The sequence below is a fragment of the Mus pahari genome, chromosome 12, assembly GCF_900095145.1.
Source record: "Mus pahari chromosome 12, PAHARI_EIJ_v1.1, whole genome shotgun sequence".
Taxonomy (NCBI): domain Eukaryota; kingdom Metazoa; phylum Chordata; class Mammalia; order Rodentia; family Muridae; genus Mus; species Mus pahari.
In genome coordinates this window covers 49,851,905-49,873,315 of record NC_034601.1, presented here as the reverse complement: position 1 = coordinate 49,873,315, position 21,411 = coordinate 49,851,905, and the positions used below count along the sequence as shown (strand labels likewise).

Genomic DNA, 21,411 nt, shown 5'->3' with positions numbered 1-21,411 from the left:
CAGAGACAAAGGGATTTATTTCCACATTCCTCTAGTGGTTCTTAACTTCGCATACACATTACCTGTGAGTGACCTACTTAAACGTGTCCAAACTAAGAGCTGAGTCAGGTGGCAGTGGCACAGGCCTTTCATCTCAGCAGTCAGGAGACAGAGGCAGGCAGATCTCTGAGTTCAAAGCCAGCCTCTGTAGCAGAATTTTCCCCTAAGGAGGGGAGACCACATTGCTGGCTTTAGTGTGGATTGTTTTTCAATAATTACACCCTACAAGCCTCATCTACAGTGAGTTCTAGGATGTTCTAGGATAGCCAGGGCTACACGGAGAAACTCTGTCTCAAAAAAAAAATATATATATATGCAGTCCATAACTGTTCAGAGACATTCATTACTCCTAACATCATCAAGCTGAAATTAAGTATAGAATTCACTTTTCTTTGACTGTGGTGAGAACACTTATTTTTTAGTGGGTAGAAAAATTTTGTTTCTAAAAGAGAGTTTGTGTCTCCGAACTTTTCACAAAATTTTCTGATGAAATGGCTAAGCTTCAACCATAAGAAGCTGGTAAGTAGACGGGCAACTTGAACTTACCCATAACCACTGTTGTTGTTGTGAGAGAGTTAATGCCCCCAAAACAACCATGTCATCCAATCAAATGAACCACTCACAGGTGATTCTGGTTTCCTACAATGCACATGTCAGAAAGAAATTAAAGCTCTCTCTAAAAGCTTTAAAAATAGTAATAATAATAAGTCACTCACCTCTGAAATAAACTCTTCCACGAGCAGCCGGTAGAGGGCGCTGGAGGGATCCCGCAGGTCTTCACTGTATTGCTTTCCCAATAGTTGGATGCTGAATTCCGCTATCTGTTCAGCAGCTGGTTGTGTGGGCTCCTCTGTCACATTCTCAATTTCATTGCTGATCTGAATTGAGAAAAAGTAATAAATACCAGTACTTATTCATTCAGTTGATAAATATTTACTGACTCCCCTCAAAGTCTCTTATCTAAGGATGACTTTTTATGTGGTATTTAATTATACAATAAACTGTAGGCTATAAATGAATAAAATAATTACTGTAGACCTGCACTTATTCTTTCAGTACACATTGACAAGAAAGAGCAAAAACCTCTCCATAGAAAACTATCAAGGTGAGTTTAAAAAAAAAAAAAAGTTGAAATAATGAAAACATGGCTTAGAGAGGTGGTTCTCAAACATTTTGGTCCAAGAATCCCTTTAGACTCTTGAAAATAATTCAGTAACTCAAAAAGAGTTTTTGAAGTATATAAAACGTTTACCAACAAAATTTTCAGAAGATTAATTTGAAAAATATATACTAATCCATTTAAAAATAAGAGCATAGTGTGGTGGTGTATGCCTTTAGTTCCGGCACTAAAAGGCAGAGGTAAGCAGATCTCTGTGAGTTCAAGGACAGCCTGTGTGGTAGTTTAAATGACAATGAGCCCCCCCACCCCCCCACCCCCGAATTGGTTCATAGGGTATGGCCTTGTTGGAGTAGATATGGTCTTGTTAGGGGAAGTGTGTCACTGTAGGTGGGCTTTGAGATTTCAGAATCAGAGCCAGGACCAATGTCTGTCTGTCTGTCTGTCTGTCTGTCTGTCTGTCTGTCTCTCTCTCTCTCTCTCTCTCTCTCTCTCCTTCTTGTGGATCCATATACTGAACTCTTAGCTACCTTTCCAGCACCACGTCTGCATGCATGCCATCATGTTTCACTCCATGATGATAACGGACTAAACCTCTGTACTTTTAAGGCAGCCCCAATTAAACTGTTTCTTTTTAAAAAGTTGTCATGGTCATGATGTCTCTTCACAGCCAATGAAAGTCTGGCTAAGCCTGGTCTACATAGTGAGCTCCAAGCGAGGCAAAGCTACACAGTGATACCCTGTCTCAAAAATAAGAAGAAAATATAACGGACTAAGCACATTTCATACAAAAGTCAACAACAGATGCTGTGAAGCTGAAATAGTGGGAAGAGTGACATTGTTTATAGTTTTACAAATTCTTGAACAGACTGTCTGGCTTCATACAAGAGGGCTGAATTCTCATGTTTATTTCTGTATTCAGTTTATCACAATATGTTATTTTAATGGACATAACATTAAAAAAAATCTGCCCACACAAATATATACTCAGGAAGAAGGAATAAAGAAATAATCTTTTCAGATAACTTGGGACTATTCTGTAATGACCAGATACACCAGCTTTTAAAGGGTCTTTTCCTGATTAGTAGCTGCCATTGGTCAAAACCACAACAATTTTTTGTTGTACTCTATTATAACATTAAAACCTGAACCCTAGCTATAGAGAATTTGACTAGTATGTTCAAGGCCTTCCATTTAATCCCAGAAGCTACACACACACACAAATACACACACACACACACACATACACACATATACACACACTCACATACACACTCACATGCACCACACATATACACACATAAATGCACACACACACACACACACACACACACACACACACACACACACACACACTGCTGGAGTCATTGGAGAATAACCAAGAGTTCAAGAGTTCAGCCTGAGCTACATAGTGAATTCCAAGACTGTATGATCTATAGAGTGAAAGCCCAAATGCTGTCTAAAAAGATTAAAAAAGAAAAAAAATTCCAGGTCTTCTAGTGGCCAAATCTGACATAACTTGGACAGCAAAATTAATATTAGGTTATAATCCAAATAACAAAATGTCCATAAATCCACTCATATGAATAAAAGACTGAATAAATAAGAGTGTAATAATAGTTTCTTTCAGAAGCTCACTTAATAAATCTAGAAGGAGTGAAGGAACACAACAGTAATGGTTGCTGTGTGCATCACATGTAAATGAGCACACTTAAGCCAAGTGCCTCCACTGTACATATAGAAACATGGGAAGGAGGCATGACCTGCCTGAAGGTGCTGAGAGGGCCAACAGCAGAATGAAGAATAGAACATGGGTGCCTTTCCTTCTCATCGTATCAGCTATGGCTCGTACAACAGAAACCTACAAAGTTTCAGAACAGGAAATAAGCCTGAAGACTACCCGCTCCCCATTCTTCTGGTGCTAAAATTGTCTCTCCAATATCCCTGACAAAAGGCTGCCCACCTCAAATGAAAGAGCTGTCATAAGACACAGACTTGCTCTTGAAAGCAGGCTCCTATGCTTCCAAAACGCCATCACAGTTGGGAAAGTCTTATCATAAAACCCAAACTGGCCCAGTTTTGATACAAGTGTGCTCTGGCTCACAAGTGTGACTTTTTACTGATGCCAGGAAGCTACCAAGTTCCCTCTGATCTTTCGCTGGCTCCTCTCCTCCTGACACAATGATCTAGATTTTTACCTTAGAGCATGGTCCCCATACATGAGTTGTACTTAAGATATGGTAGGACTATCCCCTACTTAAAGTAGATTCTACATTTTTATTAATGATATCTAATATTAAATTACCATTTATTAAATTGGGTATTTTTCCAATAAGAGCATTACACTGCTCGGTAATAATAACACTTCTACCAACAAAAACTGTTAGTTACATGGAATTTTATGCAAGACTGCCTTTTTGTTTATTACACTTCATCTTGGGGCCAGAGAGATGGATCAGCAATTAAGAGCATTTCTCTTGCAGAGACTGGTTCCCAGCACTCATGGTGAGCTCACACCATTTCTAAGTCCACTTCCAGGGACCAGATGCCTTGTCTGGCTCCACAGGCACCTTCACATTCATGAACATAAAACACACACATATAAATACACATACACACATTACCATTCTTATTAAGTGACTAGGAAGGGAGGGAGGCAAAATGGAATTCTGCCCCCTAACTTCACATTAGTTATTACCAAGGACCAGCCTCAGCTTGGGAGAGTTTTAAGAGAAGGGATGTTTGAGAGTGGCAAAACAAATGACTTGAAGCCAAATTGTGGGTTCAAGCTGGCGGTTTATGTTCTGCTCGAGACAGCTTTCCAGATTGCACTCTCTGTCTCTCTGTCTCTCTCTGTCTCTCTCTGTCTCTCTCTCTGTCTCTCTCTCTCTCTGTCTCTCTCTCTCTCTGTCTCTCTCTCTCTCTCTCTCTCTCTCTCTGTGTGTGTGTGTGTGTGTGTGTGATAGCTTTCTTTTGCTATCTAAAAACTCTCTGGATAGCTCTCTTGAAGACCAAAGCCCAGTCTTTTATTTACACATCAATTCAGTCATTACCCCAGGTTCCCTTTTGATTATCCTATGAATCAGCATCCCATTACCCCAGCACCTTGATTCTTAGAAAGAGACAGCAAGCACAAACACAGACAATAAGACAGCTGGGTGGGACCCCATGGGACCCCACTCTGAAATTACCATTCCTACCATCCCTGGGCAGCAAGGCTGTGTCTAAGGTCTCAGTAAAATGGTAGAACACTGATCTTTAGGACAACCCTAAGGCTATAGGAAAGAATGCTGAAAACTTGAGTTCAAAAATAGATAATTTCTCGGGGCTGGTGAGATGGCTCAGCGGGTAAGAGCACCCGACTGCTCTTCCAAAGGTCCTGAATTCAAATCCCAGCAACCACATGGTGGCTCACAACCACCTGTAACAAGATCTGACACCCCCTTCTGGAGTGTCTGAAGACAGCTACAGTGTACTCACATAAGTAAATAAATAAATAAATCTAAAAAAAATAGATAATTTCTCAACTTTGCAAAATATAAGGATGCAATATGGATTGTATAAGGAGCTTCAAAGATCTAAAGAACAGAGGCAGCTGCACTATGAGCCAGCTTGTCTGAAAGAAACTAAGGAAGAAGATAAAGAGATTTAGGGAGTGGTGATTACAGGGCAGGATCCCAGATAGCTAAATTTTTGTTTGTTTGTTTAATGCTTACAAAGGCAGGCAGATTCCTGGCGCACCTAGCCCCAGACTCCAGGTCACTCCCTGACAACCACCAATCAGGAGGAAAGCATACATTACAGCTGTACCTAAAGAAATTGACTTATGGAAGTTTATGGTTTGGCTCCCAGCACCAGCCAATCATTTTAAAGGACAACAAAGTCCATAATAACCCCCCCTAATTAGTTGTGTGCCAAGCTAGAACCACCCCCCTTGCTTGTATGCTTGCCTCTATAAATGTTTGCTTGAAACTTGGCTTAGGGCTTCACCCTCTCATCCTGCTCTATCAGTGACTATGGTGTGCCCCAGGCTGTGAGCTTGAGCAAAGACCCTAGTGTGATTGCATGGGAATCAGTTCCTTGGTGATCTTCTGGGGTTCTCAAAACAGACACAACAATAGAGGCAGCCTTGCCAAGATTAGAGTGAGTCATTCAGGTGGTCTGCGTTGCTTATCTGGCTTTCTATGTGGGTGCTATAATTTGAACCCCATTTCTTGCTTCTGTAGCTCTAGTGTTCCCTTCACTGTACCACCTCCCAGCCCATAATTTAACATAACGTTTCAGAAAATGCTTCCATCTGCCTGGGCGGGGTACAATTCTGTACTTCCCCTGAAATATTTTGTAGTGGACCCTCATCTGTAGAATTTACTACCATTTAGTAGACAAGTTCCTGTTAATAATTGGGTGCTTAAAAGGTATGATGGCTTTTTACATTTTAAACTGCACAGAATCCATTTCCTTTCTCTCTAAAGAAGTTAAGGCCCAGTGTACTGTGGGTTAGAAGGTCACGAATTTATCAGCATGAGACTTTTCTAGAAATCCTCTATCAAAAAAAAAAAAAAAAAAATGACCAATATGACAGACCCATTCAGCTCTTCCAAAGGATATCAGATTTCTGAATGCACTGGATTTAGAATTCGTAGTATGTTCAGAGCAGTGTACCATGTGAAGTCCTATACCGTCTAGAAATGGAATGTCTAACTCCCGTGCTCCATGTTAGAAAGCAAGAGAACAGAACTGGACTTACACTCTCCTGCGGTGGCGCTGCGCTGCTCTCTGAAGCCAACCCTGGATATGAAGCACTGGAGACAGCATCTAAGCAGAATACAAAACACACGTGACATTAGTCCTTGAGTAAGTCAGAATGCATGTCAGGACCTAAAGACTTACTTCAAAAGCCATCCTTACAAGTCCTTTGCTTTTTTTATTTTGAACATTTTTTTTTTTTAGTTAAAAACTCTAAAGACATTTGTAGAGGCTTCCTGGAGTCTCAGTAACTGAACAAGTTGCTTTGTTGTTGTTGGTGGTGGTGGTGGTTGGTTGGTTTTTTTTGGTTTTTTGGNGGTTTTTTTTTTTTTTTTTTTTTTGAGTGTGCCAGGGTCTAATGTAGATGCTAGGATACAAAAAGGAACTTTCTATTCCTAGGGAGATACCAAATAAAGTGAACAGACACTGAAGTGCCCAACTATACTAGTCCTGTGCAATAGTAGGTTGGCCATTATTTAACAGTCATTGAAATGAGGCCACTCCAACCTTTTCTATTTTGTATATGCTCAAAATTTCTAACATAAAGAAGTTTATACTTTTTATTAAATATATTAGTGACTTGGGTGTAACCCTTGGTAGAGAACATCCCTAGCATAAAAGATGCTTTGGGGTTCAATCTCTAGCAGAAGGAAAGAAGAGAGGAATGGAAAAAGAAAGGGATAAGGGAAGAGACAGGAGGATAATGAGGTTGACTAATTGACATGAAACACAGCACTTGGGACGTAGAAATGGATCAACAGTTAAGAATACTTCCTGCTCTTCCAGAGGAACCTAGTTAGGTTCCTAGTACCCATGCCAGACAGCCTGTAACTCCTACTCCAGGGGATCTGACACTGTCTTTGGTGTGATACCCTCTTCTGGCCTCCCCAAGCACACACATACACATGGCATATAGCCATGCACACATGCATGCGCGCACACACACACATACAGAGAGGGGGGCAATATATTAAATTTTTAAAAATTAAAATCTTTTAAACTTAAAACCAATACGGAACTCAAAGGAACACATTCCCCACCCCGTGACACATCACCTGATCCTGGGAAAGTCCAGACTGCAAGCAACAAAGTGACAAACCAAAGGTTCTACCTCAGATTAAGCGTCTGTCTTAAAGTAATTCATTTTGCCACGCTTAGGTTTTAAGCTGTGTTCTGGATTTTAAAGTACTCACAAAACAATATCATAAACAAGTAAAAAATAATTGTTCTGTTTCATAAACAGAAAAATATAAATAGAAAAAATTATATTTTGAAAATATGAGCTGAGAATTTATACTTGCTTGGAAATCTTCAGTGGCTAAGAAAAATTAAGTGAATAAAGGAAAAAAGCTTACCCGTCAACGTTGAGGTCTCGCCAATAGGAACTGGAAAGGACAACTCAGGCCTAGGAGCAGGAAAAGAAAATGCAGCTATTAAAAAAATCAGAGGGCTGGAGAGATGGCTCAGTGGTTAAGAGCACTGACTGCTCCTCCAGAGGTCCTGAGTTCAATTCCCAGCACCCATATGGTGGCTCACAGCCAACTATAATGGGATCTGATGTCCTCTTCCGGTGTGTCTGAAGACAGCTACAGTGTATTCACATGCATAAAATAAATAAAATCTTTTTTAAAAAAATCCAGAAACCTGGGCAAATAAGTATTATAAACTTTAGAACTTGGGTTTGGACCACTAAATAAAGGTTTCCAGGCCAAAAATGCCAAACTGTAAAGTCAAAAAACTTATGACTCCATAATTTACTTATTTTATATTTATTGATGGCTCATCAACATATCCACCCTATATGAAGAACCTTCCTACTTATGGCTCTTCACCCATTTTTGTCTCTTCAGTTCAAACCATTATGTGAAAACTACTTTATCTGCCTACTTTACCTCTGTCACCCCCTTAATCTTCTAGAACGTATTGCTAGTACAGAAGCATTGAACATATATTGTGATATAGTGTGTTATAAGAAGGAAAGGAGGTGATAGAGGATGTACTATTCTTGCTTCAAGGCCATAATTATAAAGTCGAGACAGTAATCTGTGTCCGTGGCATCATGAGACATACGAATGACCAAACCCATAGAGTTCCACTGTCTTTCTATCCACTCGCGTTCTATCCAAAAGCTCCTGTGTGTACACTCCAACTACGTCTTCACTGTCATGGAAGGTGGATGTCTGGATACTGGCTTGCTTAGTTAATGTTTGAATCTACTTGTGATACCTTATGTAATCCCCTACATCCTATGTGTACTACGGATATTCTGAGGATGGATAAAATTCAAACTTCAGTCACTATTCCTCATGCTTTGCAATCTGCTTTATGTTACTACTGATTAGAAGCCAGAAACCATCCTGTGCCTAGTGGGTGGCCAAGATGCAGACTGGCAGTTTACTAAGGAGCATAATCATAAAGTCAAAAAAGCCATCCAAACAATCACCCCTCGTTTAACAAACTGACCCCCTCTAAGGTAAACCCTCTCAGTTTATCGTTAGCCTTTAACCTCAGTGACAGTAGAGCATCCTCAGTAAGGCAGACATCCTTTGAATTATTCAAGAGAGGAGCAAGACAGCCTCCTGGTAAGGTCAGACAGTGAATTAACACAGTGGCCCTGGTGGTTCTGGGGACAGAGATGGCCTCAAGGGGACCGGCATTTTGAACTTACCCACAGGCCTGATCCTTGCAGGAGCTGGAAGGAAATAGAAAAGGGACACTAGGGTGAGTGCTGGAAGGCTGCATGGCGTGTCTAATGCTGCTGTACTGAATTGGGAGGAAAGCTGTACCTGTTCTCAGCGTCCCTTGTGTACATCAGTTTCTAGGGAGAGCAAAGACACGAAACCTGAGTTAATAACAGGGATTACACAGCGAATACACTTACTCCACAGGGGTCACTGACACCCTAACATGGTAGAAGCCACGCCTCTGATCTCTAAGGATGAGCAATTAATGAAAGCAGATATTAGCGATGCCAAGTTTGTCCTACAACTGTTCATGCACAGAAGCATTCTGTGTCTTCTTATGTGCCTGGTGTTGCTATGCACTCTTATTTCAAATAACAAAGAGATACACAAACACTAAGGTGGACTCAGAAGGTCTTCTTTCAAGTCTCCATTTCTCTTCCCTAGTTATAAGCACAAAGTATACATTCTTTCTGATGCCAGGGATCAGTTTTCTCATCTGCTGAAGGGAAAGAAAATTATCTAAATCACTCTGAGATATCATTACATAATTTATCGTTAAATAGTTTGCTACTCTTTTAATTCCACGGTCTCTCCCAAAATAATCTGACATCTTAATACTTTCAGTTACTGATGCAAAGCTGGTGAATATTTCTATAATTAAAACCCGGTCCACCCTCTTCCACTTCATACCAAAATATTGAACAATTCACATTTCCCATAAGCAGTTTAAAATTCAAAAGTGAGTTCACCCTTCTCTGCCCTCCTCAAAAGTGCCATCTCTTTCTCTCTCTCACTCTTGTTCTCACCGTCACAATAAAAAATAAATAAATAAATAAATAAATAAATAAATGTGAAATTTTAATCCCAAGCTTTTAAGCCAGCTCCTTTGTCTAATCCCCTTGTAACCCTGAAACACTTCCCGTCATCCACAGAGCCAAATCCAAGCCTCTTATCACTCTTCCCTTCTCCTGTCCCTCCAGAGCACTGGCCCAAATCATTCTCCCCAAACACAGCTCTTGGTGCTCCCTCCGCCTGCCCGCGGATCCTCCCCTTCTCACCCAAATCACATCTCACACTTCAGACTCGAGCCAGACAACGCACCACTGGTTTCGTTCTAAATGATCACTGAAGCTTACTTCCTGGACTTTCAAGTTAAAACTAAAGTCCCACTTGTAAGAAACGCATTAAAGGTAACATCACAAGACTATTAATAACTCCCGTATGTATGTTTTTCTTTAATAGTTGAACCAATATTCTGAACACAACTTGAAATACACAGTGCTGATATAAATGTGCATACACGATTCTTTTTCTTCATTGAAATTTTTAAAAACTCAATGAAAATGGAAATGGAAATGAACTGGAAACGGAAGCCCCAAACACAGGAGGAAAACGCTCTCCCAGAGCTTTGTTTTTGCGGGGCTGCTGATCAGGGGGCCTTGAACATGCTGCTAAGCTCTGTACTGCTGAGCAATATCTGTAGCCAAGAATAAATTTTGGAAAAAGAGAACTGGTTATGGATTTTTAAGATCCAGCACAATTGATTTTAGAATAAGCAAATTTTTTTCTTGGTTTTTTTTGACAGCATTGGCTGTCCTGGAACTCACTCTGTAGACCGGGCTGGCCTCGAACTCAGAAATCCACCTTCCTCTGCCTCCCAAGTAAGTGCTGGGATTAAAGGTGTGCGCCACTATTGCCTGGGAGGATAAGCAATTTATTGTCTTTATTTTCAAAATAGAGAACACCTTGTAAGGTTGCTATTTATTAGATACAAGATATGGTGAGCATAGATTATATAGTGCTTATTATCATAGTTGCTAAAATGGAGCAGGGAAAAGTGTGACAGAGAAAGGCTGAGGCAGTGTCTTGACTCGAACTCAAGTGGACTTCAACTGTGACATCTCATGATAATGAGGCGAGTTCATGTTATACACATAAAAAGTCTGCAGGTCAGTGAGGGCGGATCCTGGCTGTCATCTTGGTTATGTCTGGAATTAACTAAAACCGAAGCAGCAGGGCACACCTATCTGTGGTTTTTCTTGATTAGAAAACTTCAGGTGGGAAGATCAACCTTAAATCCAGATCGTATGAGGTCAGAAAATCCACCCTAAATCTAGGCCACGCCCACTGGTTGCAGCCCATATAAAAGGACATGCCTCTTGCTTGTTTGCCCTCACTCTTGCTGGCAAATGCATCTATCTGGCTGCTGAAGCCCTGTTTTCACTGCATTTAGAAACCACTTCTCTGAGATTCCCACACAGAGACGAGCTGAGGCATCCAGTCTTATGCACTGAACAACTATGACATTCTTAGACTTTCTGATGAGAGACAACCACTGTGGGACTAGCCAGGCCACAGTCTCTAAGCCACTCTAATAAATCCTCTTTTAATACATAGATAGGCCCATTCTAGCAGTTCTGTTCCTCTAGAGAACCCTGGCTAACACAGAACTCAGGTTTAAAAAGCCACATACAGCAATATGCATCTCTAACCCCCCACATTCCTAAGGCAGGATGGGAGGAGACAAACAGGAGAATCATCCAGAAGTTCACATGGTTTTTGCAAAAGAAAAATTAAAAGAGACCTTGCCTCAAAAACAGGTGAAAGGAGAAAACTGACTCCCAAGAAGTTGTACTCTGCCAGCCACATATATGCTGCGGGCACACATGTGCATGCGCGTGCACACACACACACACACACACACACTGATAAATAAAAACAAATCTAATTTAAAGCACAATTACACTTCACTAAATGTGCTGAATGGACTATATCCTCTAACTTCCTTAAAATGTCTGGGATCCATTCTGAATGAATTTATGAATGAATTTGGCAAGAATGTTCAACTCACACAGAATCCTTATCTTTACATTTCTGCATGTACATTTACAATGCATAAACAGGGCTGACACTGTTTTGGATTAGCAGTGTTCATTATCAAAGGCCAGAGCTAGGGATAGAAAACTAAGCTATTCCACAGGGCAGCTCACTCAGAATCCTAACCTTTGCCTCCTTTAGCCTTTAGCCTATAGCCTTTAGCTGTGCACAATCACACCTACAGCAAGGCTCCAGGTAACACTTACCTTCATGATTAAGTTCCTATGTTCCACAGACTGACTAAAATGGGCAGCCATTTCAAATACACTTGTGACTCCATCCTCACATAAGTTCATCCAGTGATGATATTCATCACGCCCAGGAAGTCGATCCCAAAATGTCCTGAAGGCTTCCCAGATGGCTTCCTGGCACACTGACAAGTAAAGAGAATGCGTTTAGGCAACGAGAAGATGCTCTTTACCTAACATGTTCCCATGGTGATCATGGGGCAATGCACTCTAACTCTTCTGAGACACTTTGACCACACTATCCTTTCTGCAGGGTCATGAGAATAATAGTCAGTTAGAAAACGCCCTGTTCAAACTTTTCCATTCTGAAAAAGACATTGCACTCCCCAACACTTCTTTTATACAGGAGAATAACTCACCTCTTAATGAATTCTTTCCCTGCTGATTTAGAAAATAAAAATCCATGTTCTTATTTCATGAAAATGTAACTTACATTGAATATATTGTGTTGATCTGTTTTATTAACAGGCACTGTAATTTTAAGTTTCTTTGATTTTCTTTTTTTTACTGAAGTTATAACTTCAAAAGACAACTTCTCACCTTTTCAAAAGATAATGACACTTTTGGACCCAGTAGTAAAATAATTCCTAATGACTTATGACTTAACGTTACACACATAGTTCGGCCCTCATCAGAGGACCTGCTGTTCCTCCTCCTCCTCCTCCTCTTCCTCCTTCTCCTTCTTGCAATAGATAGTAATGAATACAGAGACCCACAACTGGCCAACATGCAGAGAATAAGGGACATCAGAACACTCAACTCTAAATGCAATGTCTACATCACATTCCTTCTCTCAAGGCATTAGGGATCTGTGCAGACCAGGGGACAGAAAAAAACATAAGAGCCAGGAGAGGTGGATGACTTCACAGAAACTGCTTTCCAGACACAACAGGACAGATGCACATATGAAAAGAAAGCCTATAACAGCATGCATAAGACCTGCACAGGCTCGAGCCACACAAAACCCCAGCGTGGAAGAGGGAAGGTCTGCACAAACCTTCATGTCTACTGAAGAGTCACTGGCATTCAGTGGCTGCTGTGAGAGTTTTCTTCGATAGAGTGACATCTGGTGCCACATTCCAGAACAGACCTCACGCCCGGGTATAGTGAACTTGAGGTTTTTTTTTTTTTTTTTAATCATTAAGAAGAGAGAATTTGAATTGGGTATGTAGGAAAAAGGGGGAGGATCTGGGAGTAGTTGAGGAGGAAGAACAATACGGTCAAAGTATATTTTATGAAGCTTTCAAAGAACAAGTAAAAGCTTTTTTAAAAAATTAAAAAGAGCCAGGCAGTGCTGACTCACATCTTTAATCGCAACACTTGTTTCAAGATGGCCAGAGAAACCCTGTCCCAACAAAAAGAAAAATAAAGAGAAAGAAAATAAATAAAATGAGAGAATGACATTTTAAAAGTGCCTAGAGTGAAATGCAGAAATGCAAAGGAATGGGATCTACTCTTTGACAAACTTATCAGACATTGAATTGAACAAGGAGCATTTGGAACCCCTCAAGGCTTCTAAGTTGAGGGCACTTTGGAAACCAGGGAGAGTTTAGTTGTCGCTCTCCATCAACTACAGCTCATGCCTGAAACAGAAGATAATGTCATTCATTTTTATACAGAAAAAGAAAACAAATTCAGCTCAGTTGCGCTCCATGGCATCTACACAAGCAAAGCAAAGAGTTACCATTACATAAGAGCTTGCGCAAAAGTGTTTGAAATGGTTTATACTTGCCAAAGCCTAGAGGTAATGAAGATCATCTTTAAAAAAATAAATGGAAAATGAACTCTGGTAAACCCACACATTGGGATATCATTCAATTATTATCTCAAAATGAGCTTTCAATGTGTTAAAACTGTGTAGTTCCAACTTATAAGCCTATTGCCAAATCAACCAAGCCTATCTGTATGATTCCAATACAAATCTGGAAAAGAGAAAGTATGGGGACTCCAAAATGATGTTTGTCAGGGTTTGGGGAAGGTGGGGGATGAATAGGTTGTTCTGAATGATGCTATAATAGTTGGTAAATGTCATTATACATTCACCAAAGCACAACACGCCATGAATACACAGGGAACTCCAATGCAAACTATGAGTTTGTTAATAACACACCAATGTTGGCATATCAATTGTAGCAAATGCACTGTGTTACTATGATGTTAACAGTAGGGAGTTTAAGGAGCTTTGTGCTAACCTCATGGACATCCTGCTTAGCTTTTCTCTGAACCTAAAACTGCTCTAACAATAAATTCTACTGATTTTAGAAACACATTTAAATCTATTCATAAAAGTTATATTCTGGAAGCTGGAGACAGCTCCACAGTTAAGAGCACTCGATGAACTTGCAGAGAAATGTAGTTCAGTTCCCAGCACCCACATGGTGCCCACAGTTCCAGGGAACTCAATGCCCTCTTCTGTTCTCCAGAAGGTAGTAGGCACATGGGGTCTTTGTGCATAGAGGCATAAAAACACTAATACATAGAGAATTAAAAGAAACAAACATTTTCTTAAAAGATCACTTGCTACTCTTGTAGAATATCTGAGTAGTATTCCCAGAACCCACATCTGGTAGCTCACAACTACCTGAAACTCCAGCTCTATAGGATCAAACACCCTCTTCTGGTCACCTCATGGACCCACACGCATGACATTCACACACAAACATATAAATTTTTTAAAACTTTAAATGATATTTGTAAGACTTTGCTGTGTGAAAATAAAAACTAATCAAATGTATCAGCCAACCATCACCAGGAAGGTTGCTAAGCATGATCTTTCTGTTGCTTTTGTATCCCTGGGAGCACAGTACCCTTAAGGGAGGAAAGATTAACACAGGGTCAAGATTCCAGAGAGTTTCATCACATCACGGATGGCAGCATGGCGGTATGAACATAGACATGAAAGACTTATGTTCAATGCCTGTGCATATTTATTCAAAATAACTTAAAAATGAAACCAATCCAAGTTATAAAAGGAAAGGAAGACATGGTCATACAGTTAGGTCAAGGGGAGATTTGTTCTTTTAAGTTACTATTTTATGTCTAGTTAAATCTATTTAATCTAATTAAATGCAATACCCAGAATTTTGTGTCTAGCATCAGAAACCATAAAACTACACAAATCCACTCTCCATTCAAGCAGGCCAAAGTCACTTTAAAGACAATGGTTTACAACCTCTGGGAACGGTCCTGGAACCACACAACAAATGAAGACACACTCGCTTCCGAAAATCCAAGAAAAATTGATGAGGAAAGCGAGTTAGCTGCTGTGGACAACAAAAAAGGAAATAGCATCCATCTAAACTGGAAAGAGGCAAAGCTTCCTTCACCCGCACGCTAGAGCTGTGTACAAAAGCCACTTTAAGCCAGTCTGAACTGATAAGCAGTTACAACTAGGCTTCCGAATACAAGACACATATATGAAACCAGTTGTATGTCTGTCTACATATTGAACACAGAACAACTAAAACTACACATAAAATAAACCCATTCACCAAAAAAAAAACAAAAAACAAAAAAACAAAAAAACAAAAAAACAAAACCCAAAAGTATAAAAAAGTAAAATAAATCGGAATAAATACAAGTGTCCAGCATGGTCTCTATTGCTGTCATAAACACCATGACCAAAGCAACTCGGGGAGGAGAGAGATTAGTTGGTTTACTGTCCCTAACACAACTCATCACTGAGGGATGTCAGGGCAGGAACAGAGGCAGGAACCATGGAAGAATGAGTCTGGTTGGCTTGTTTGCTTTCATGATTTAGCTTGTGTTCTTACACAACCCATAACCACCTGCCTAGGGGTGACTCTGCCCACAGAGGCCTAGCCCCTCCTCTTGATTAATCAATCATTAATCAAGAAAATATGTCACAGGCCAATCAAACGGAGGTGATGCCTCAACTGAGTTCCTTTCTTCCCGAGTGACTCTAGTTTGTGTACAGTCGATAAAAATTAACCAGAACAGGAAGTATACATTTTTTTTCTTTGAAAACCAAAACAAACAAATTGGACATTTGTAAACAAAAATAGGACAACTTCCTATTTGTGGATTAGAATATTTAACACTGTTAAGACAATGTCTCCAAACTGACTGCATATTTAGTGTAATCCTAACAAAATAATTATTGATATCTTTGTAGATATTAACAACTGATTGTAAATTTCATTTTTATTATGAGGAACTTAGGATTGCCAAAACACTGTATACTAAGAAAAAAAACCTCGAGGACTCATGTTTCTCCATTTCGCATGAAAATTGTATCTTTATCTGAGTTTATTACAAAGGATGTGTACAAGATCTATACACTAAACAAAATATTAGCAATATGCTCCTCTTATTCAGTCAACAATGCTGTCAGATTCTTAGGATTGTCAATGGCCCTACAAGTCTTAGTGTTTACTAAGACCCTTAAAGATACTGTTTTTAGTAAAATCAATCCCATTTCAATGCTAACAAAATGGAAGTCTGCTGTGCTTAATGGGTTATGTCAGTAATTTAAGCACCTGGGACAGGAAGACAGGAGGACTGTCGCCAAGTTCAAAGCCATCCTGAGGTACAGGATGAATTCAGGTCAGCCTGCAATTAAAAAGATATCTTTTTAAAAATAAAATAGCATAATTTTCTGGGAGCTGGAGAAATGGGTCAGCGATTAAGAGTATTTAGTGGACAAAGTCCCAGTTTTGGTTTTTAGCACTTATACAGTGGCTCGCAACTGTTTGCAATTCCAGTGCCAGGGTTCTGATGTCTTCCTTTGACCTCCATAGACGTTAGTCACACGTATGGTACATATAATTGCATGGAAGCAAAACACTCAAACCCTGTGTGTGTGTGTGTGTGTGTGTGTGTGTGTGTGTGTGTGTGTGTGTGTGTTTGCACAAAGGTCTGAATATCTGTCCTGAAGACATGGAGCCAGCAACTGTACATATCAAATATTATATGGGGCCTACTGACACTAAAAAAAAAAATCATCTGTTATTTAACTGAAGTTCGAGTTTTAACTGGCTGCCTTACATTTTTACTTACTAAATCTGGCAGCCGTATTTATTACTCGTGACAGAGTTATAGGTGGCCTCATCCTATCCCACATTAGTTCTGAACATGAGCTTTAAACAGATAGAACTACACTCAGCTTTTGAGTTCCCATACCCTCTGGGATCACCGGAAAATGTCACCTTGATTTTCACAATAGGCAGGGATGGCTTGTCTGCATACTTCCTACATATGTATCTCTCCACTTAGAACCACCTTCGCTGTATCCCGGCGGTTCTGGTAAGTTGTACTTCGTTTCATTTCATTTCATTTACAGAGATTTCCTTGCCTCTGCTTCCCAACTGCTGGGATTAAAGACATGTACTACAGAGCCTAGCTGGGTTATTTGATCTCTTTTTTAATGTTTTTGTATATTTGAGATCTTCATCCTTTGTTATATACGTAACTAGCAAAGATTTTCTCCCATCTGAAGAGTCTTTACTTGATTAAAAATTCCCTTGGCATTCTGTAGTCTCTGTTTATTCTCTGTTTCTTGTCAGTTGTGGGTCTCTGTGTGTTAATAAAGTAAATATGTGTAAATAGAAGCTTTCCAGATGGAGGATGGGAGATGCACTAATCTATGAATATGGAGATAAGTTATCAGGAGTTGGTTTAACACTATGCCTACTGACTAGCATATCAGTAGTAGGGTCTCCCTGGGGGCTTGTGACCTGTCTGGTCACAGGTTCTTGGCTTGATGATGTGCCAGGTATGGGTTTCATCTTGTGCAGCAGGATTTAAATTCCACTGGAAAGTGGTTGGTTATTCTCATGATGTTCACGCCACTATTGCGCCCGTAGCGATGTATTGGCAGGCCAATACTTGTAGTTTGTAGCATTCACAGCTATGTAAGGTTTATAGAAACCAGCCAGTGACCACTACCAAGGAATTAACGTCAAATTCAAGATTCAGCAGAACCAGAGGATTCCTGGTGATGCTGATCCAAAGTGCCTGCACTAGCATTCTGTGCAGCTGTTATTCCACATAGCTCAAAGTTCAAAGCAGGAACAGAGAAACAGTGAAAACATACAGACTGGTTCTCATCACTGTCACCAGATGTGCTCAGACCCAGAAGGCATCATGTCTGAAAAGGGATTGTTTGCATGATGTCCCTGAACATGCTAAACTGCATTGATGAGGAGGGGACAAGTGCCTCTTCCTTGGACAAGCAGAGGCACTCCTCCAAGGGTGTTAAACAAAGAAAGTTCTATGGGTACCGAGTTCACCCAACAGGGTAGCGTAGGAAAGCCTGTCCTATGGAGGCCACTAAGATTGGAGATTCCTGTTTCTTCTGATAGTGCGCATAGCACCATCCGGCACTGTGTGATCTGGCCAGGAAGGGATGAAGCTCCCAGGTCGGTAACAGGTGTTACCATCAAGTTCTAGAGAGTAACCGAGAGCAACAGCAATGCCTATAGTGATGCTTAGCTGGAAGGAAACGTAGGTATTGTGATGCCCCAATGCTTAGAGATCGTTATAGAAGAGAGGACAGAAAGCCAGAGGTGATAAAATGACACAGGGAGACTATCTTTTAGGCACAGCAGGGAATCTGCACATACAAACTCACAGTGGTTATAACAACATGCATAAAACCTGTGCAGGCCCAAAACAGATCAAATCCTAGCATGGATGTTTGTGCATCTCATGTGTGCCTGGTGCCCATGGAAACCAGAAAAGGGGCATCAGTTCTCCTGGGAATGGAGTTACAGATGGTTGTGAGACACTACATGAGTGCTAGAAATCAAAACCTGGTCCTTTGGAAAGGCAGTCTATGCTCTTAACCACCAAGTCATTTCCCTCAACCTTTCCCCAATTTTCAAAAGCATATCAGTTGAAGTATTATTTTCTACCATGAACATAATAACAACCATATTATAATGAGTGTGTCAACCATTTACTTTTCTGAGGTTCCCGTGCTTGCTAATTTTTTAATTATTTCTCTTTTTTTTTAATTATCATTTCCCCCTTCTTCCCTTTCCTCCCTCAAAACCCTAACACCTACCCTTCCTTGCTATATATATATATATATACTCATATATATATATATATATATGTATATATTACCAAATACATAAGTATGGTCTGTACTTATGTATTAGCATGTACTCTATTACTTGTATGCATATTTTAAGGCTCCTTTTCAATAACCCACTTGCAGCACCTGTTGTTTTTTAATTATTTCAAAAATGTTTCCTTTTCCTCTTTTTGGCTTCTTTTTGAGCAGTATCTCTCGAATTTATAAAGAAAAAAAGAACAAAGCAAAGTAGAAGCAAATTCCTTAATGGTTGGCCCCTTCCTCTTCCCTGTGGAGTGGACAACTGAGGCAGCCGGATGTCCTGAGCCACTTAAAGTTAAAATCCAAGCAGTGTAAATCATCTTGTTAGATTGCCCACTATCACTGTCCACTGGCAGGTCTTTCATGTCCTCAGTCACTTTGCAATTTCACTTCCAACCTAAAGTCCTATACACAAATTCTAGGTCTGTGGTCCCCCTTCTAAAAGTAAAAAAAGAACCCATTCCTGTGCACCGTCTGATAGTCCTCAAATACAATCAAGGCTGTAACATCTGTAAAAGAGCTATTAATACACCCTGCCATGTTACAGAAAGATAGAACACTACATATATAAAGTGTTTGTTTCCTGATAGTAAGATCTTATTTTTAAAACTTTAGGGTAGAAGACAATGGCAAGGAACAGAACATTCAGATAATGATGGAGCAGCCGAAAAAGGCAGCCATACAACCAAGTGCCAGGGAAAATAGTAAGTGCTCAATGAGCCTCTGTTGACCAAATGGATGGATGTGTAATAGGACCATCCTGATTAGTTCATCACCAGTGTCTACACTGAGCTTACTAGCATCACATGAATATCATGGCACTTTTCATTGACTGTATCTTAATTTCTATTAATATGACAAAGCCCCTTTCTCGCTCTTATTTGGTTCATTTCTATCTAAATCATCACATCTTTAATATAAAAGTGCACACAAATGTGATGGGTTGAGTACCATAATGCCGGCTTACCTCGGGCTTTAAAATACTTCACATGGTTTGTCACAGCCTCTGTTACAGTTTCACTGGGGCAAATTTTGACTCCATTTGGGAACAGAATAGATCGCCGCCGCCGCCTAAGCAGCCACCTCCTCCCAGTGTCCGTGGCATCCCAAAGCTGTCTCTTTCTGGTAGGCAGGGAAAGGTCTGCTGACTTCTCAGGTGAGAGGACAGAGACGGCACGCATGGGTTCTTGTCTCTCTTCTGCAGAAAAGATGCTCTGTTAGTACAGAAAACAGACTGGGAGCACAGCCAGGGCTTCCAGGGAAGCGGAGACGCCATACAAGCGACAGCAAAAAGAGGAAAACTCTTGTGTGCACCACACTGAAAATGTAGAGACAAGGCTCAAAACTCACGTGCGCATGCATATCAAAGGAAGAAGTAGTCAAGCTTTCCCCTATTTGGCTAATAATCCTTTAATTCAAGATTGTTTTTAAAAATCAGACACCAAATTTCAACACAAGGATTTAAGGTTTGAACCAGAAATTATTAATGAGGAAGGGAAAAACCCAAATCACAGGAGATATTCTAATGCTGTTCAATAAAGCAATCATGAAGAGTAATAGTCATATTGTCTAACAGCAACCACATCAAATATGGCTATTTTAAGACTATACTTAAGGTCCCTGGAAATCTAAGAACAAAGATCAGTTTTCAATTACCTGAGACTGATACAAGGTTTCCTCCTGTCAGGAAAAGTATCAAAATGCCCAGAGAAATCCTCCCCAAAGGGAGAAACATAATCATTTGGGCCAAAACCAAAGAAAAGAGGTGACAAAATCCTTAAGGGAGCATTCGGAGTTTTAAAATTCTAACAAACTTTTCCCAAAAAAAGTCCTTGCAGATAAAAGTTTATGCCTGGGAGAAGCCACTCTAAAACCATTGTCAGTTAGCGGAAATAAAATGCCATCCTTTCTGAGTAGCTCTGGTTTCTTTTCTTACTTAATAGGGACAGTATGGAAGCAGGGAGGTAAGCTAATTAGAACAGATGGGCAGAGAGAATTCTAATCTAGCTAAGCTCCTTACTAACCTGTTGCCTCTTTTTAACCAGCAGTTTATTTACAAGCAGTATGCCTCACTTGTGGTTTTCTTCCAGATGCTCTGACTCAGTGGGTCAAATGTGGTAGATTTACACGTTCTCTGTGTTCTCCTAGGACTAAGAGGCAGAAGCCTAAAGTGCTCGGTTCCCTGGGTAGAAGAAATTCCTTCCTTTTTAACCACTCACTCTTCCTCCTGTGTGCAGTGAAGGAATAATAAAGCAAGCCGGTGGTGGCACTGTTGCAAGAATTAACAACAGATCAACTCATTTCATCCACACCGCATGACTTAAAACAGTACCTGACAAATATTAAGTGTATAATATAAATCACGTTTGCCAAGTTTTCTATATCATTTGGAGATCATGCCATCTGAGATGGTAGTGACATTTAGAAGCGGTATGGAAGTCACTCAAAATAGCAAAGAGAAAGTATCTACCAAGAAACTTTTTGAGGGCTGTTTTGGTGGGGTTCTGTGAACAGCGGGATAGTGGAGCCCTGAATTGAAGCCAAATCTTTTACAGTTGACTCCTTCTGAGTGAACAGTTCTTCTCAGTGACCTTGCTCTGAGCCCATCCTGCCCTAAAG

The 21,411-nt window shown here is 40.2% G+C and overlaps 1 protein-coding gene across 2 annotated transcripts in view; it reads right to left on the bottom strand.

Annotated features, from left to right (window-relative positions):
• Impg2 (interphotoreceptor matrix proteoglycan 2) overlaps positions 1 to 20,744 on the bottom strand; it is a 62,069-nt gene extending 41,325 nt beyond the window's left edge. For both annotated transcript variants that reach the window (XM_021209811.1, XM_021209812.1), the window contains exons 1-8: positions 20,449 to 20,744; positions 19,760 to 19,990; positions 11,670 to 11,836; positions 8,689 to 8,720; positions 8,571 to 8,594; positions 7,258 to 7,307; positions 5,904 to 5,971; positions 756 to 917 (exon numbers count right to left, since the gene is read on the bottom strand). In XM_021209811.1, coding sequence (XP_021065470.1) covers positions 756 to 917; positions 5,904 to 5,971; positions 7,258 to 7,307; positions 8,571 to 8,594; positions 8,689 to 8,720; positions 11,670 to 11,836; positions 19,760 to 19,990; positions 20,449 to 20,533 — 819 coding nt within the window. In that variant the 5' untranslated portion in view covers positions 20,534 to 20,744. The remainder of the gene's footprint in view (positions 1 to 755; positions 918 to 5,903; positions 5,972 to 7,257; positions 7,308 to 8,570; positions 8,595 to 8,688; positions 8,721 to 11,669; positions 11,837 to 19,759; positions 19,991 to 20,448) is intronic.
• Positions 20,745 to 21,411: the final 667 nt, after the last annotated feature.